Source organism: Apodemus sylvaticus, chromosome 2 (assembly GCF_947179515.1).
Source record: "Apodemus sylvaticus chromosome 2, mApoSyl1.1, whole genome shotgun sequence".
Classification (NCBI taxonomy): domain Eukaryota; kingdom Metazoa; phylum Chordata; class Mammalia; order Rodentia; family Muridae; genus Apodemus; species Apodemus sylvaticus.
Genome location: NC_067473.1, coordinates 79,308,014 through 79,327,593, shown reverse-complemented (window position 1 = coordinate 79,327,593; position 19,580 = coordinate 79,308,014). Strand labels below are relative to the sequence as shown.

At 44.8% G+C, this 19,580-nt stretch overlaps 1 protein-coding gene across 1 annotated transcript in view; it reads right to left on the bottom strand.

Moving 5' to 3' along the window:
* The window catches only part of Chn2 (chimerin 2), a 259,819-nt gene that overhangs the window by 6,697 nt on the left and 233,542 nt on the right, over nucleotides 1–19,580 (bottom strand). Inside the window, exons 8-10 of the mRNA XM_052173762.1 lie at nucleotides 7,692–7,776; nucleotides 3,707–3,880; nucleotides 989–1,066 (exon numbers count right to left, since the gene is read on the bottom strand). Coding sequence (XP_052029722.1) covers nucleotides 989–1,066; nucleotides 3,707–3,880; nucleotides 7,692–7,776 — 337 coding nt within the window. The remainder of the gene's footprint in view (nucleotides 1–988; nucleotides 1,067–3,706; nucleotides 3,881–7,691; nucleotides 7,777–19,580) is intronic.

The window sequence follows — 19,580 nt, the reverse complement described above, 5'->3', positions numbered from 1 at the left end:
CACCACTTCTCCCAGCTCCTCCCGCTCCTCCTTTCTCCCCCAGATCCTCTCTTCTGGTTCTTTAGCAAAGTGCAGGCCTCCCAGGGATAGCAACCAAACATGACTTAACAAGATACAATATGATCAGGCATAAGCTCTCATATCAAGGGTGGACTCGGCAACTTCACAGGAGGAAAGGGTCCCAAGAGCAGGATAAAGAGTCAGAGACACCCCTACTGGCATTGTTAGGAATCCCATAAAAACACAAGCTAACAGCCATAACATAAACAGAGGGCCTAGCACAAACCCATGCAGGCTCTGTGTTCGTCACTGGGCCTCTGTGAGCCGGTAGGAGCTCTGATTAGTGGATTCTATGGGTGCTGTGCTCCTGGGACCCTCAACCCTCTTTTACTATTAGAATCAATCCATTTCACTTAACAAACAGGTTGTGAGATCTTTTTTTTAGATAAACATTGCTCAGTCATATGGGGATTGTTAATACATTTTACATGGAGAATTTAAAGCATAAATGCCTTAGCACATTTTGCTCCACATTTTTAAAGAAGCTATGAAACAGCTAAAAGCACAAACCAAGATAGCAAGTGCGTAGCAGATATGGCAGGCAATGGAACAGTATGATGTTCAGAGACAAGGCTCCTGGGCAGTGTGTGTCCCTAAAGGACAAAGGACTTAACTCCTGCCCAGCTCCCTTCTCTGGAGCTCTGAGAGGAAAGTTTGATGAGTGAGCTTCTGAATCGAGGATGCATCCTCTGATGTGTGTGGTGTGTGGACAGGGCAGCCATTCAATCTTCTTTCACACACTCTTCCTCACAAGCTGCCCTGTCCACGGTCTAAGGAAACACTTCCAGAGAATTTTAAAGGATGATCCCTCCACTTTCTGAAGGATGGCGCTCAGAAATTCCCAGACCCTACTTCCACTCTAAGTGAGTGCTTGTTCTAGCACAGAGGGTACCAGGAGAAGGGAGCTTTAGAGACAGTTCACACTCACCTCGGTCAAACGCCATCTTGACATCTTCAATGTGTTCTGTGAACCCAGAGACTCTGTAAAGCCCTTCTGACTTTAATCCTGCAGGTCATGGGGGGCAGGCCAAGAAAGAGGAAGAGATTTCAATTTTGCTTTCCCATGGTATCTAATTAAGTCACTCTAATGTTCTAGCTACACTGAGTGCTATGATTTGGTTAGTGATCTGACTGATGCCTTTCGCCCTGCTGTCCAAGACCCTGGAATTTTCCTACCAATCTCCACAGGAGCCTGTCTCCATCTGCCTGTTGGAGATGGGCATCTCAGTGGAGACCATATCTTCCTCCTGGCTGGCTACAAAGCGAGCTGAGATCTCAGATTCTCCCTAACTCCCCCTGTTCATCATCTGCACACCTACTTCACTGATGCAGCCCGAGCTCAGTTTTCGCCCTGGCGGCTTATTCAGCTATTTGGTGCATTGTTACATAGCCACCCTTTAGTGCGTGTGACACAGATTATCCCAACTTCATTGGAAAAAATCTAAAATTTACATTTCATGTTAAATCATAAGTAAGACAATATGCAAACTTACTAAATGTGCTTGATTTATTCTGCCTTTAGATAGCTAATCAAATGAACAGATGCAGTAAAGTTCAATTCTATTTAATGGTCTGAAAACGTAATCACAGTAACAAACAGGATATGTTTCTGCCTGTCAAACTATACTGATGTGTCGGACACATGCTGAAAGCCAGCTTGTTCTCCTTAACCCGGTGGGTGTCAGGTAAGATGGAAACAGCAGCAAGAACAGAGGATCAGCTTTCAGAGTCCAAATGCCAAAACTGAACTGGTGTCAAAACTGAGCCACAGCAAAAATGCGTCAACAGCATATTCTGTCAAACTCTTGATAACTAACCTACTTTTCTGGCTTTAAATGTTTACTCATATGGTAACATCTGCCTGTACCAGGGTCTGTACTGAATCTAAGAATGAGTGTCTCTGCTCTTTCTTGGGACGGCTGCAGGCATGCTCAATGTGACGAGGCCCTGCTGCCTCATAGCAAACATGCTTAGTGAATAGATGGTAGCCACTCTTGATCCACTGCAAGCGACACCACCGGAGATAAAACCTGCGTGCTACTCTTTTCCAGGTGGTCAGGCAAACTCATCTCTGCAAGAATGGAGCGTGCATTGCCAGGGAGGGAGGTCATAGCACTTTCCAGGAATACACAGTGGTAGGCACACAGCTCCTTTATGGAGGGAAAAGGACATCTAGGGAGATCTCCCTCAACCTCTCAGAAACTGACTGCTAGAGGCAGTGCCAAGGGATGGGCTGGAGTTTGTAGAGCAACAGAGGCTGCCTGCCATCCTCCGTTAACAGTTTTCCTCCCCCTTTCCTCTAATGAAGCATTTGGTTTGAGAACAGTATCCACAATAGTAGCATCCACCTCTCTGTGGTGTTTGTTCTGATTACTGTAGATACAGTGTGACCAGCCTTGCCACATTTCTCCAGCCATGCTTTCCTATGATAAACTATACTCTCAAAGTATGAGCCAAAAATAAATGCTCCCTTCCTCCAGGTGCTGTTGTCTGGTGTTTGGGTCCAGCAACGACAAAAGTAACTTGTTGAGGTTAGGGTTTTATTTGTTATGTATTGTAATGTTAAATATTAGTCCCCTCCCAAAGCCTAGCTTCACCCCAGAGATGACAGAACCTGCATGTACTCAAGTGATGCTATGTAATCTTGCCCAAGTTATCCCTGAGTGGTGAATAAAGATGCCTATAGCTAGGCAGAAGGTAGAGGCGGGGTTGGGGTTCCTGGGATTGGGGTCAGAGGGATCCCAAGGAGGGAGGGATAAGATGGCAGAGAGAGGATAAGTGACCCTGAGGTAGGTGAGTTATGAACACAATAGGAGTTAAGAGCGCCTATGAAGAATATAGCCAGTTATAAGCCAGGGTTATTGATAGGGAAGTAGATACTGATAACAGAGGGTAGATATCTGTCCAGCTCCAGTGCATAAGGCTTGTTATACATATAAAAGTTGTGTGTACTATCTGTGTGTGTATGCAAGCCATTGTCCTAAAAGGGGAACGGAATGGGCAACAGCAGGGTAGAAACCCTGATTTGAGATTAAATATTTCCTACAACAGTAACTAAAACTCTTGGCCATGCAAATAAGGTAGAAAGAACTAGCTCAAGGTGCTCCCTGCACGCTGGGCATGTCCCAGGGCCTTCATGTGCATGGACTTGTTCTGATCCTGGCACCAACCCCTGGGGCACAACTGATTTCACTCACTTCTCAGAGGAGGAAGCATACTCAAAGGGAACAAGTCCCTTGTCCCTTGTTGAAGGTCCTCAAACAAGACAAAGACTCCTATCCCCGTGGTGCTTTAGGTATAGTCACATGTTTACTTGTCCCCCTGACTCCCCAATGGATTCTACAGTATGGATTCTTGAGGTTGAGGATAGAGACCCTCATGTCAATAATATCCAGCCTGTAGTAAATGTTCAATAAACATTTGCAGAATGTGGGCACGCATGCCTCATACAGGATTGGAAATCGATGAGATTAGCTGGCTATAGTATATTTATCTGTATGTGTCTTTTGTGTGTATACAAGCCATCATCCTAAAATGAGTCAGTTTCCTCAATAAAAAATAAAAAACTAAATCAATACAATATAATATAGTAAATATGACATAATTAACATAATAAAAATTCGACAGTAGAAACTATTTTCCAAACCTCTTGCTTCAATTTCACGAATACATATGTCCACCACCATGGGTCTCTGAGTGTTGTGAGCTTTTACAAGCGTGGTGAGGTCACAACAATACACTTTCTTGATCCTCTTGAGATCGGGCTGGCAGTCATTGGGGACATGCTTAGAACACTGTTTGTGTACATTTAACCCACAATCTGTGAACAAAGAAGCCACATTAGACTCATGGAGTCCCTTCATCAAATCCCAAGACAAAGTATGTGCTGCCAGAGTCCATGGTACAGTGCCCAGGGGTTTGATGGACCTCCCCGGATTGCCCGCCCCATCAAGAATAAAAGCTATATCCACCAGATAAACATCAGATGCATCTTGACTCTGAAATGTTCTATGACTGCATAGTCCTCTTGATGATTTTCCAGACCAGAAGAACAGAATACATTGCTGAGATAGTGAGGTCACCCGTCAGGTTTGCTAGAAGGCTTTCCGCATTGAGGGTTGGGGCAGGGGTTTCTCTGAGTTAGGCTGTGCCCTTAAGTCTTTGATACTCTTGTGAGATACAGAGTAACTCTGTTTGCAGGAATGTCTGGTCTTTGATCTGAAGAGTTCTGGGAAGCAGCCTGTAGTTTCTAATGCTGACCTTCCTGCTGGCAGATGAAGGGGCTCATTCCTCTTGTACTTGGCTCTACTGTTGGTGGAGTGGAAGTGATTTCTAACTGCATTCGGGCAGGAGGATGGGAGAGCTGATATTGGACGACAATGCCTTGTAACGTGATGATTATGGTAATTATTTATAAAGCTTATATCCAGGGCCAAAGCTGAAAAGGTGCTTTTAAGTTCAATGCACAAATTAAAAGCCTTGTTGGCAGTTGGCATCCATGATCATGAGGCACAGTTTGCATTCCAGAAAGTGAAAGTTTAATGCCATGGTGTGATCGTGCTGTGTGCTTAAAGTGTCTTTGAACATTGTTTTTCCTATGTATAGAAATAATAGTTCTGTATATCTATGATACATGTACAACAGTAAATATTGTGGTCAACTGTTTCAAAGGTCTGAGAGGGGTAGGTTTCTATGTAGGCACCAGTGGTGATTCCCAGGCAGGCGATTCCCTGCCCTTCCTTTCAAAGGAAAATTTCTAACAGTCTTAGCTTAATCAGCATATGAAATTCAACTAAATCCAAGTACAAATTCAGCTTCATCTTGATGGAGCTACTTAGCAGACATAAATTTGGCCGGAGTTAACCAGAATTTGGTTTTCTTCCTGGGATCCTGGTTTATAAAGTGGGAATCACACCAGGGCCAGGTAATCATAATGTCAAACAGATAAACAGTGCCTCCAGAATCTCACATTGTGCCCTGGCTAAGTCAAATACAGCAGGCAAGGGACAGGAGACACAGAGGCCTACCCAGCTGCTCTAGTATTAGTAAATCTTACTTCACCTTATAAACTTACAGCGGTTGTTGTTGTTGTTGTTGTTATATTGTAGTGGGTCTATTTACCATTTTAACCATTATTTTATTTATGTATTTGTTTATTTCTTGGAACTGGGGTCTCATTGTGAATCCAAGGCTGGCCTGGAGCTTGCTACATAGGCCAGGCTGGCATCTATCAAGAGATCTAGCTGTTTCAGCATTTTTAAAGCAGAGAGTTCAGTGGGGTTAAAAACATTGTCGTATAGCTACAGCCACCATCTGCCTCGAAGGCTTGTTTGTTTCTGCAAAACTACAGCTCAATGCCCACTACATAGCAAGCCCTAGCCCACTGCCCCCAGCACCCAGGGGACCTATCCTCTCTGCCCGTGAATTTGATAGTTTTAGGTACTTCATGTGAGCAGATTCAGGCCAGATTTGTGATCATGTGAATGAACTGTTACATGGATCATCCTGTCGTTTAAGCCCATCCATGTTGCGGCGTATGTTAGGATTCACACACACACACACACACAAGACCTGGACTCACTCTCCAGCAGTGAGAGCCAGCGGGTTCTACCTGGATTCTAACAGCTGTTTTCCTTTGCACTTTGCCTGGGCTCCTTGCCTTCCATGATACTGACGAACACTCCAGTGTGAGCCTACACTACCTTACCTGTTCGTCTATCAGTGGGCTCGCTTCTCTGTACTTTTCCACCGTGATAAATAATGCTGCTGTGAGCTTGGCTACAACTGTCTTATGCGGACACTGCAATTCTATGATTAATTTTCTTACAAACTTAAAAGACCTGTAGTGTGTCTACACTGAACATGGGTCCTATTAAAATTAGGATGTTTCATAGCAAATATAAAATGTGAAATTTTATAAACTAATAGAACTCCGTGCACCCCAATAAAATCTGGACTGTTAAAAAAATAAAATCTGTCTACAGCATGCAGAGTTGAGGACTGTGGTGGTGCCCTTGACTATCAGTGGCCAGTTTCTAGTCTTCCTCCTCTTCAGGGGAAATAGTAAATAAAAAAGTAACTACTGGAGAAAACTTACTATAAAACCTTACAGTATATTTCATTTGAAACAAAATAGAAACAGAAAAAAAAATAAAAACAAAAAACAAAATCTCAGAGCCCTTCCGTCCTAGAGAAAGTTGCTGATGACAACTAACTAGAGTCCAGAGTCTGTTTCCATAATATTGACTTTGGACTAATTTCCTGCTGAACCTGGATAATATTGGTGACAAGGGATATTTTTGGTAGGTATAATCTAGAGAGACCAAACTCACAGAGTAATGTAGGAGGCAGACCAGCACACTCGGGTTTGAGCTGTGGGATACTTTGTGAAGCTTGCAGGCCTGTTTGTTCTGTGTTCAGCAGGGTATTACTAGGACATCCTGGAGAGGCTGTTTCTGTGCTGGGCTTGCCTTGGGACCCAGGATGAGAAGCTGGAATTACTCACACACCAGTTAGGCACTGAGGGAGTGTGTTGCTGTGCTGATAGAACGGGAGCTAAGAAAGCACCTTCTGGGCAGAAAGGAACCCAGAGGACATGTGATCCCATGAATGAAGTGGGCAACACGGGGAAGAGGAAGCCTTCAGTGGGAGCCCTCAGCTGATTCTATTTCCATGGCCTGGAAAGGGGGCAGGCAGCCACAGTTTGTGGCATCCCGCGTCGACACCAGCGGCAGCTGTTCTTGTTCTCAGCACCAGCGTGTGCCAGGAAAAGCATGGCGGGGTGGGTGCAGAGGCTCAGCTAGCAGGTTGCTTTAGGGATCCTTTGCATTTTGTTTAGCATGCCTTAAAGAAGATGCACCTCATGATATTTGCAGTCGGGGGGCATACATCCAATTCGAGATAGAAAACACGCAGGGGTTCAAACTACTTTGAAGTGTATGAAATCAAGTGAGTGTGATCAAAATATATTGAATAAAATTCTCAAAGAATGAAGAAGAACATTATTTTAAAAAAGGAAAGGAGGTGATTTCACTAGTGAGTGAATGGCAAAGTACTGAGTGTGAGTTCTGGATTCTGGCTGCTTTTAAATTTGTGTTTCACCCTTACTATCTGGACATTAGCCATCACCTCTAAGGCTCCATCTCCTGTTCATTCGACAGGAGAGAACCATATCTCCTTTAGGTTTGTTGGGTGAGGCTGCAGGGCATGGTGAAGAGAAGTGCCTCCTGCCTGTGGCACACACTCACTATGCTCACCCACATTCTGTTTTTGTGTCCCGGTCTGCTATAGTAAAGTGGGGTGGGAAAGAAGTGTGGTACTGTAGAAGTCTATGCAATTCCACTAGAATCTATTTAAACCCTTTCTGCTTAAAGGCTACTGCCCATTTGGAGAGGTGGGTCTATTTTAAAGAAGTGCATTTCTTTGGTTTTTTTTCCCCCAATCCTTGTATGAACATAAGATCTGTTTCAGTCTTGCAGACACTTAGAACAGTGTCCCCAACAAGCAGAGAGAGGCGCTGGGTCCTTAAGAAAGCTGGGTTTTTTAGCGCGTCTGAGTACAGCCGCTAGCTCTGGAGGAGCTCGACAAAGTGGCACTGATACAACCAGGACAGGAGGAAGTGTAGTGTTTACCTGAACACCGGACTCCCTGGGCGATGAGCCCCCACATAAAATTGGCACAGTATTCACACCAGTGTGGGCCCCGGAATGTGTGCACCTGCGAGCCAAACAGAGAGTGAAGAAGGTTCAGACAGGGAGGCAACAAACATGAGACAGACAGGAACCCCAGCAGCAACGCTCTGTCACTGTCCTCCAGTGTGGCAGAGTTGCAAACTGGTCTGGAAGAGACAGAGACAGTCTTTGATCTCTGACATTCTCCATGGGTCCACCATCCCGTAGCCAGAGCTGAATGTAGGGGAATGGTGAGGTTACAGACACCCTCAGCCATGGGTGAGGCCCACACCCCAAGGAGGCTCTGGGAGGGCAAACCCAAGATAACCTAAGCTGGTTGCCAGGTTACTCCATCCTGCATTTAGTCCAGCAAGCTGTTTTGGGCAGAAGAACTCAATTACTGTGTACTCATACTGAAGTTGCTCCTTCTAGGTGTAGAATTTCCAGCCAGTTATAAATAAGCCATGGTTAGGGGATAATTAAAAAGTTCCAAAGCTTTGGGCCACTTCCGGGAATAGTCATTTTAAAAAGTAAAGGAGTTGACTAAAAACTCAGGTTTATGGGCCCGTGGAGTGGTTTTCCCTAGAGGCAGGAGCTATAGTTAGCTAGCCCTGCCATGGCTTTCAGGTGAGCAAGATGGAAGGTTCTCTGGGCTGGCCAGTGCCTCAGCCAGCTGTTAAATATTCCAAATGATATGAGTGGTCTTATCTTAGATTACTCAGGTGCAGGATCATGCATTAATCCACGAGTCAGCATGGTACAGCCCAGCTCAGCACAACAGAAAGCAAAACTGTTCTCCAGCACTGAGGAAGTTCGAAAGCAGAAATAGGGGAGGAGTCCTTGCTATAGAACCTGGCCAAGATGAGCCAAAAACCCACAGTGTACTGAGGAGGATATGAATCTATGTGAGAAGGTGCTGGATTGGGTTGTTACAACGTCCTTTCAAACATTCCTTAAACTCCAATCAACAGGTAAGATAAGACAGACAATATTATTTTTAACAAGCTAGAAGGCCAACGTACTATAACGTTTAAAAACACTATTTTGTAGTTAACAAACCAATGTATCAAATACAGCCACAGTGTGGGAAGGTGAGGGCTCCCCAAGGAGGAGCCGCCAATCTGAGACTCCTGAAGAAGGCACAGCCCATCAGTATCTTTGTTCATCTACATAGGCCGGCAACCATGTCTACAGAGTGGCAAGTCAAATCAGCCTTCCAAAGGAACGCAAGGCTGAATGGCAGGAGTAAGAGAAGGCATGGTGACAAACATGAAGGAGCGCCTCATGGCCACAGAGCCACACAGTAAAGCTAAGTCATAATTGCCTTTCTGGTAGGTTAGCTCATCGAGTTGCCCAGAACATTGTTTCTGTTCTGAAAAATGGTGACGCTGGTCTCAAGAATGGCTTCCACTTAAATGGAGAAGTGTGTCTATGGCCATACATGCCATCCTGAATGTGCCCGACCTCCTCTGCTCTTGGACGCTAAATGGAGAAGTGTTCTGTTGAGGTATGACCCTACCCCATGGCAAAGCATTCCTCGGAGGAATGCAGAGAATCCGTGAGGCAGTACATTTTCAGAGGCCAGTGCCATGACTCATTTCTAGGCGCACTGACACAGAACTCCAGATTACAAGAACCGTTGAGGAAAATGAGCCGCTGAGAACTGAACACGTTCTGAGCTCAACAACCATTAATGTTTTACTAGAAAAGTGCAAAAGGAGCCGGTCAATTTTGGCAAGAAAGTTGATCATTAATATACTGTTGAAGCTGCATATAAGGCAAAATTAATGTGTAAGATACAAGAGAAATAGTATGAAGAGGGTTGCAGAAGAAAGGCGGGGCTGCTCCTAGAGCGAGAATGGGGGAGGGGCACTTTTGATGGTCCTGGAAGGTTATAAATGGGAGAAGAATAGCAGGCTTTGTAGGGGAAGGACAGGGGACAGTGGGGCAGAAGGAATTGTGGAAATGCTGTAGGAACAAAAGAGCTTGGTGTGACTGGGCAACTCAAGACTGATGTGACTAGAACAGAGAGGAGGAGAGGTCAAGGGGAAAAATGAAAACGAAAGCCACAGGGGACATGTCACACTTCCTTTGTGATGTGGATTTGGAGTAGGCTCAACAAGGCACTCCCAGAGGACTAGAAGTAGGGAAGTGATGCTTCCAAGAGAGTATTCTGAACAAGCGGTGAGCATGTGTGAGAAGGCACCTGTCTCAGGCTCTCCTTGAGGAATGAGAGAGGCTCAAAGCAGAGTGCTGGCAGGAGAGAGTTGTAAGAGCCTGCACTAGATCTGTTTCCAAGATAGAATTTGTACAACCTGTACAATACTAGATGTTGATTTAGGTACAGGGAAGTAGAATGCACGTGTGGCTCTAGGGGGAGGCTTTTAATTTGTTTGCAGAGATGGTCCAGGCGGATGGGGATACAATTTGATGAGGTGGGGAAGATCGTCTTGTGGGGAGAAGGTGAGGGGTTGGCTTTGGCTAAAGATAGTGTTCTGATGCTAACGTGTTAGTTCAAGCAGGAAGTCACCTGAAGTTGGTTGCTTAGTGGAGGAATGGGGCTGTAGAGATGCATGCGACCATCCCTGAAAGAACTGGTGGTGTTTTAAGTTGGACAAATAAATGGATTAAAAAGAATTAAGGATGGAGAGTAGAAAACAGAGAAAGCAAAAGGAGAGAACTTGTGTCCGGCCCACCATTCCCCGCCACTTAAAGATGACCAATAGAAGAAGGCGTTTCAGAGGCCAGCAGGTGGAGACTTGTTTTAAGGAAGGTGTGGGCGACCATGTTGGATGCTGGTAAAATGTCCTATTAGGGTGGTACTAGATGCTGACTAAGGGGCAGGGAAGTCACTGGAGACCTTGTCAGGAATAGTCTCTTTAGAGATTGAACCCAGATTTAAGGGTTCAGTCTGAGTTGAAACAAGGAACTAGAGAAAAAAATACAGGAAAATCTGTGAAGGAGCTTGACTAGTCAGGCCTGAGGGAGCTTGACTAGTCAGGCCTGAGGGGGCTTGACTAGCCAGGCCTGAGGGAGCTTGACTAGTCAGGCCTGAGGGAGCTTGACTAGCCAGGCCTGAGGGAGCTTGACTAGCCAGGCCTGAGGGAGCTTGACTAGTCAGGCCTGAGGGAGCTTGACTAGTCAAGCCTGGTGGCTCATGGGCGCTAAAGAAGGAGAACTAAAAAGTCAAAGCTCATCAGGGCAACAGCAAGACTATTTCTGAAAACAAAATAAAGGCCACTCCAACCAGTTAGTTCTGCCCACATGTACATGGGTACAGGGCCATCACTTGAATATGGGAAATCTACCAGAGGCCACACACTCAAAAAAGAGATTTTTCCACTTCCAATAGTTATCAACTGCCAATAACTCCCTGGAAAGGGGTTTATATGAAAACATTTCATTTTATGCATGTAGTTTCTCAATAAAGAAAATTGCAATATAAAACCAAACGCACAACAAGAACTAAAATATAAAAGGTGAAGAAGTTTCAGAATGTAGGGCAGAGGCAGCTTAGCATTCGTGAGGTCCCCAGTACTGCAGGAAGAAGCTTAGCTATGATGTCACTCAGAGAAAGAGGACAGTACAAGGGAGTTGTGGGCTCAAGAGACAATAGTTTTAAAAGGTAGAAGTCACTGGGGCAAGGTGGAGCGTCAATAGGATTGGCACGCGTCACTCCAGATGCAGAAGTGGCCATGCACACAGAGGCATGAGGGCCTGAGAAGCTGAGAGGTGGGGTCCTGGGAATGAACGGATGCAGTGCCAAAAGAGAAGAGTATTTAAAACTTTCCAGAATCATTAAAAGGCCCAGAAACATCAGATTAAGAAAAGTGAAATGAGTCTCAAACAAAGTAAATAAAATCAATCTGTCTCAACACAGATTATGGCAACGCCGCGCAAACCTGAGACCTGAAGACAGAGCAGCAGCCAAACCACTTACATGGAGGACAGCAATCGGGGCGAAGACAGACGTTTTCTTCAGTAAAAATGAGATTACAGATCATAGTATAACGCCATCACATCGTGAGCCTAACTTTCATACCCACTTGATTATAAAGAAGGGTAAATTGATACTTTCTGATAGACAATGATGATTTTTAAATCCCCATGCAAAGAAATAAAGGGTATGCGTCTATGCGGGGCGGGAGACAGAGAAAGGAGTACACAGGATGCAGCGGTGAGCGAGAGGAAGAAAATGGGCCGGCCCCTCAGTTCCACCTGCGTAAGGCACCATCAGGAAGAGGAGTCGTTTTAGTGATTCCAGAATAGGGTGGGGGATGAAAGGGACTGAACGTGGGAGAAAGTCGAGGTATTCCACGAGCCTTACAGCTCGGGAGATGTAAGGAGGAAGAGCTATTAGTAACTGAAGGATGTTTTAAGTAATTACACACAGTGGTTTTCTGAGCACATAGAATAAAGGCGTAGAATCTATAAATTAAGAAAAATACACACAGGGGACAAATGACACACAGATTTGATCACAGCAACAAAAAGTGAGAAAAGAGAGAAAAAACAATAAAACTGGTGAGCATCTGTAAAATATTTATAGTTCTCTAATGACCACACTCAGGAAAATCAGATCTGTAGACGTTAGTTAACAAATATTTACAAGAAACACTCTCAAAACACAATACCAAGAGAAATATCAGAACCCAAAAGATACACCTTATAAATGTTAGCCAGCCAATAAGTCAGATACACCTATTTCCATACTAAGTAGTGAAAACAGCCTAACAATTAGTAAATTTTACCAGAAAGATATAATCACTTTGAGCTTACACAAATATGACAACATAATTTCAAAAATCTAAAGTAAACATGGGAATATTTATTAGGAAAAGTTGATAATTCCACCATTATAATGGGTTCAACATGTATTTACAAAAACCAATGAACAGATGCAGTTATAAGAACGGGACTTTGAACCCAATAATTCAAAGAACAAATGTTTTTCAAAGAGCACACAGAACAATTACAAAAGCTGGCTGCTAACTATAATATGAACAAATACAAAAGAAATAGCACCACTCACAGTGTACTGTGAAGGATGTATTCGGTACCCACAGTGACAGGCGCACCTCAGAATGGTGTGCCACTCACGGAGTCACGGAGTGCAGACAGATGATAGAGGGATGAAAGGCGTCCTATGACATTCACCTGTGACCTACTGTCCTGCTGCCTTATCGCTTCTGTGAATCTCTGGCTCACATGCACATTGATACTTGGAACCTTGCCCTATCCTTGTCTATACAAAGTTGAAAGACATCAGAGGAGCAAGCATGCCCTGCACTCAAGGACCTTGTCATCTATAAGGATACATAGATAACAAAAATGATCACGTGTCAGGCAATGTGCTTGAACATGTGAGACATTCCAGGCCAGGATAATGGAGAGAACAACCAAATCTTGCAAGAAAGAAGATGAACATGATTGTGTGGGGTTTTGACATATAGATAGAAGTTCACTATACTGGGAGCAGTGAATGGGAGGGAACACTGCTGCTGACTGGGGAGCATACGGGGATGCATAACTGGGGACAATATTTCAAGGTGTGACAGCATAGTGGGGGGCCTCGGGGTGGGCTCAGGCCTCTGGAGGTGGGCTTGGGTGTTGCAACACTTTCTTTTCTTGTGAAGGATCTAAAGAGAGTAATGGTACAAAGTTACCTCAGTCATATCCAGTGAATCGAGAATCTCTGAGCAAAAGTCAAAATGCAAGGTTCAGTAGGGGCCAGACTAGAACTACAAGCACTTCCAGAAAACGAGGGGCTGTTCAACATATGATCTAAGTTTCCCTTCTGCCGGCAGAGTACAAAGTCACCCAGCACACCGACTGTATATACATATAGCACTTATCAGCCCCGCCTTATGTAACCCATGTCTTTTCCTAACATGAATCCCGAGTCCTAAGACCAAATGAATGCAGGGAGATGCCACAAGGAGCAAGTCACTTTCTGTCCTTGCTTAGCCCACACAAGTAAAATAAAACCAAACGAGGGGAGCGTTGAGTTAGACAAACATTATTTTAGGCTGCCTGCCCAATTTCCTTTTGAGGATGGGCCACTGTTTATTTTCGTGGCTGGTGTGTTATTCTGTTTTCTTTTGGAACCTGAGGAGAGAACAGGCTCCAGTGAGTGCTGAGGGTGTGCTTGCACTGTTTGGGGTTGATGTCCAACAGACATCTGCCATCTCAGTGAAGGATCCCGCACCTCAGAGAGTCGCCAAGCCGCCCTTTCAATTCTCTGACATCTACTGATTTTTTTCAAAAATATCTTGTAAAGAAAAAGAACTTTTTTTTTTTTTTGCAAACTTGTAAAGTTTTTTTGTAAAAGTTTTTTTGCAAACTTGAGGGCAGTAACTAAAATACCCCAGACAGGAAGAAAATACTCCAGACAGGAAGAATGTTTGTCCAAGACTATTATAATGGGCATGGTCTTCCTAGAATTAAACACACACACACACACACACACACACACACACACACACACACACACACACACACCAAACAAGATGGTATTACCAGAGATAAGGCATGTTTGACAAACGGTCCAAGAATGGGCACGTAATAAAAACAAGAGGAAGAAGAGTTGTCAAGAAAGTCCCGGGCTGCAGTGGACATCCCCACTTGGCTCTTTCGAGATGAGCAGGATGTTACTGTCTCCCATTTGCTGAGTCTGGAAGGCAGGTCTCTCCAGTGGTTTTTAGAGCAAATGTTTTGATGGGCCAGTGTAGACACTGCCCAAACATACAATCAACTAGCCCAGACTCCATCTGTAAGCAAATACTATTTATGATGTGCAATGGTGAGGAGATTTTACTTTTTCTTATCAGTTCATATCAGAGTTACTCAACCTTATCCTTGCTAACATTTTTGGTCTAGAAAATTCATGGGTGTGGAGGCAGCTGTCTTGGCCACTACAGGCATTTATTTTTTTTTCCCCAGCATCCCTGGCTGTCTACATACCAGAGGCTTACAGTACCCCTTAAGGGACGGGCCATAAATGTCTCCAGACATTGCCACGTGGTTCCTGGTGGGGGCCAATTGAAATTTAAGATCACGGACACAGGACAAAGCCATCTTGCCTCTGTTATTCATATTAAAAACAGGAACTGATTCTTTCATTTCACTTGGAAAAGGACTCCAGGCCTAAGGGCACTTTCTAGGTTGCTTAATGTGCATAGAAGAGTGGCTTTGAGTTGGCAAAAGATCCTTCTAGACTCAAGTGTCTGGGTTTTGGAGGTCCAGGGTTCACTGTAGGAGGGAAGCAAATTCGCCTCAGTCATCCAGAAAGCTAAAGCACTGTCAAGGTGTCCATGTCTCTGTGGAGGATTGTCCCCTCCTTGCCCCCACCAATTTAGTTTGTTTCCCACAATTATGTGACAATGAACTCATGTTTACCCTTCCTACAGGAGCAGATGAAATTCTGACCTTGAAGTGAACCTTCTCAGATGTAAGGAGATAGCAGACAGGAGCTATGCCATCTGTAACAGAGACACTTTCTGCTCGCCCACTCGCTGCACAGATGCTGAGGGAGAGCCCTGTGCTAAGACAGGCTCTAACAGGGCACCAAGGATCCCTAGAATCATCTGTCGGCAGCTGCCTAGGCACTAAAGATGTGGCCCTAAGGTAAAGTTCAGAGACCTGGCCTTATTGCCAATAATGCTTATGTTGAAGTGCAAGCAAGGGCCCGGTTTCATGACTGCCACCCCAGTAGCTGGTCAAGATGCAAGAGCAGGTGCCAGCAGCTGCACATCTGGAAGCAGAACTAAAGCATAGGAAAGAGAGGGTTTGGAAGTGGAGCTACGCTTTGGAAAAGGGGGTCGTGTTTCTAAAACATCACTGGGAATGGAGTCTTTCACAGACCTTCTTGACCTGAGATAGTCTTGTGCTAATTTTTCCTTCTGGTTAACAATTACTTCCTGCTGAGGTCTATAGCCACACCATGCTGAAATTGCTGGCTTCTACCTGATCTCAGAAGTTATGCAGTTCAGACCTGGTGATTGCTTGAGTATGAGAAACATGTGGCTCCCCCATTCCCTGGAGCATGGTCTCCCCTCCCGAGTGATGTAGACAGAGAGAGGACTAACTCTGCTCTACCGTCCTGGCTTCTCTGTCTGTGTGTTATTGGTACACTTGGGTATGCTGAAAAACCACATCTCCATCTCCAGATATTGCCAGATGTCCCTCTATGGTCGGAAGCATCTTGGCTGTGAAGCCCTTGGCAGAAGAGTGCACTTGTGTCTCCCTCGACACGTTCTGGCACCTGGCACACAGACAGCCTGTACTCTGTACTGGTGGAGAAAAGGGATAAACGGCTGAAGAGCTCTCTGAGTCCCCTAGTGTGACTCGTGGCCACTGGTGCTCCCTCTCGTGTCTCAAACAAAGCACAAAGGACTTACTTCTCTGGGTGGAAAGAGTCAGAATCGGGTATTTAGTCATTTGCAATAGTCCTTTTGAATTCTGTGCTCTTTGGATCCAGACAAAGTTCATAAAAAATTAAAATCAGTTAAGGGCTTGCCAGGGTCGCACTCTGTGCTGGTACCTGACACTGTGCAGCTTCGTGGCTAAGCCATGACCCGGTGTGGCCTAACATGGGCGCCCTGGGAGGATTTGCATCAGAGCCCTTCTCTCTCATGGGCTCTGCTGGTGTGTGAGGATTTGCAGTGATAGTGATGACGACAGTCTAAGATGCACAAACAGACCAGCTAGGTGGGAGACAAGCTCTAAGACACTCGCCCTCATGAGGCCCTTCTCCAAAAAACAGTTTGCACACTTGATTGAAACCCCTGCTGTGAACACAGTTCCTTTAGAGCGGTGGTTTTCAACCTTCCTAATGCTGTGACCCTTCACGTTGTAGAGATCAACACAGTTTCTTTCCCGTTGCTACTTCATAACTGTAATTTTGCTACTGTTATGAATCATAGTGTGGATATATGTGGTTTTTGATTAGATGACCCCTGTAAAAGGGTCATTCAATACCAAAAGGGATCTCGACCCCTAGGTTGAGAACCACTGCTTTAGATGAAGGTGTACACAGTATAAACCAGGCCTAACAATGTTAATTCTTCATCTACTTTTTAAACAAATGAGGGACATTCAGGTACATGGTTAAATTCAGCTGAAGAAGTAGCATCATTGGAATTCAAATTTGTTTTCTGTTACACGTGTTTAAGGGGAGAGGAAGGACAATGGTGGAAAGAAAGTGATGGCATAAAATAAAAAACACAGGCACAGAGAAAACCAAACCCAAAGACAGAGGAGCGTGAGACCCACAACAGAATGAATAATGAACAGTAAAAGTGTACATCAGATGAATGGGACTTAGGGGACAGACAAGTGACACATCTGCAAAGAAAAGCACCTGTATTCTTTCAATCCAGCAACACTCCCATTTTACAGGTTATGAAACTGAAGCCGAGAGCTCAGCTCCTTGCTAGAAATCGCAGAGTTGTCATGACTACTGATCTTCAGCGGCCGTGCTGTGTGCGCATGATCCGGAAGGACATGGATTCAGGTTGCTGGGGCTTGGGAGTCTGCTCACCTCAAGAGTTTCTGAGACTCGCTCCAGGTGCACCAAAGAGACTATTCTCTCTACAGAAGAGCCTTCCCCGTGCCAGCCAGACAACAGAGTGGAAGCTCTTTCTCTTCCTCTATAGACAATTTTCTTTCATGCTGGAGTCATTTCACTATTGTTTTTGAGGTGCAAGGGGCGCCACAAAACCCCAGCTTTGAGTGAACTAATACAGCATTAGCAAGCAGTACTTAAGCATTGCATGATGTGAAGCATGACCCTAAAAGCTTTTGTACTGGTTGGATTTTATTTCCACACAGTGTTGTTTGAGAACCAGCTATGTCCTGTTCTCTGGAGCACCTGAGAAGGGCACTTTCCCAGTGTCGCGCAGCACTGAGAGTTTCTGTTCACTCCCCATAAAGAAGTTCCTAAGTATGACATGGATGAGGGTCCCTTCTACCCCAGGAACAGACAGGTTGGGAGGTGAGGTGGCAGGCTCTGCTGACAGATCCCTTTCTTAGGTATGAATTCAGACAGGCGAAAGCCAAAGCTATCTGCTGATAAGTACAAAAACACAAGTGTGCATTCTTGTTATTTAGCAATGACCCAATGATGTCTGTACATAATTATCTTCCAATAATAAATCAAGAAAGATCCAGATTACAATCCATCAGAAGTCAACATAAATAAAAAGCAGATGTAAAATAAATTTTGTACCTAAAAAGTTAGGTACAAAATACAAATTACAAGTAGTTAGTGGGACCCTTGGTAAAAGTCTTCTTCCTTCACATAGTGACTATGGCTGTATTTACAGCATGGACAGTTTTTAGAATGTGTTCCCAACATTCTTGTAGTCAGTGCAGGGAAGGAAGAGTAGGGGACCTAGGGTGGAAGGAGGGAGTAACACAGTAGATGCCTCCTCCAACCCCAGCGGCTCGCTCTGAAGAACAGAGGCAGGAACAGTGTAATTGAAGCCACAATTAGCGGCCGCAGCTCCTCCAGGGCTTTAAAGTTTTTAAAGATGCCCATATAAGCCACCAACAAGAGGCATGTTCCTGTCTGTCCCATGGATCTGCCCTGGGACAACACGATATATTCTGTTTGGGTTTTCCCCCCTCTCTCCATGGCATACTGAGTGCTTTGTTCTTCTACCATATCTTGGGTGCAAAGTTAGGAAATAAGATTCATTCATCCTTTCCAAATTATCTTAAAAGTCATTTCCCACTCAGAGATCTAAGTCAGAACAGACTGGCATTGGTTTTGAAAGTAACAATCACCTATGTACACATATTTTAGCTCATGGCGTATATCCACCAAGAAGCTATTTCATACTAAAGTACTCAAAACTGCATCTTCAGAGCAAAGTCATTGGAATTTTGGAGAGGAAGGAAAGGGATTTGCAAATCCAGCAAGACCCATCCTGTCATGCCTGGGAGGAGTGTGTTCACAGGAGACTCAAAACACGGGGTTCTGCCAAAAGTCAGAAAAATACTGTCTTAAGGAAAGAGAAGACCACAGAGGTTAAAATAGAAAATCATAAAGAAGAAATAATCGTGGGCATTTCATGCTCCAAATCAGACTGTTGCTATTCAGTAATGGGAGAAAGATTAAGATGGAAGGTACCCCAAGAACACAGCTCTCCACCTCTTGGCTTAATCCATAGGATTGAAGGCTCCCATTCCTTCCTTCAAGGATAGCAAGCAAAGGCCCGAGCATCATGTTCCCCAAACCCAGAAGCAGAGGGACAGACCAGACTATCTGGAATGGAAGTGAATGGATGTATATATGTCCCTCCTAGGCAGCCTCAGAAATGATTCCCTTGCCCTGCTGTTCAATCTCACTCCCACAGTCAGGGGTCTCAGAAGGAAAAGTATTCAACAGAGAAGGGCAAGCCCCAGTTTGGTTTTCCGCCTATTCTTTTCTTCCCGAATTCTGCATCTCTTGTCCTTTTTCCCCGCAGCAGCTCCCCTTTCTCACAATTTGTCATTGGCTTCCCCTATTAACACTTCATGGACAACGTAGCAGACAAAAGAAACAGGCCTTAACTTTCTGGTGGCAGCTCACATGCAGAGCTGGTCTAAAGAGAAGATAATTCATGGGAAAACCTCTTAAACTCCCACCAGGTCTCCGAATCTTCATTGTTTAGTCTAGAGGGCAGGGTCAAGCTTAGCCAGACTGCGAGGTGCCCCTGACCCCAAAGCACACACACAAGCTAGTGACTTGGCTCTGTCCTCATGACATCTGCAGCTGTCTACACAGAAACAAGCTCCTTAGAATCACTGAGAACAAAAGAGAACAGCGATCGTGAACTGGACAACGTTTGCACTGTCTCGTGGATG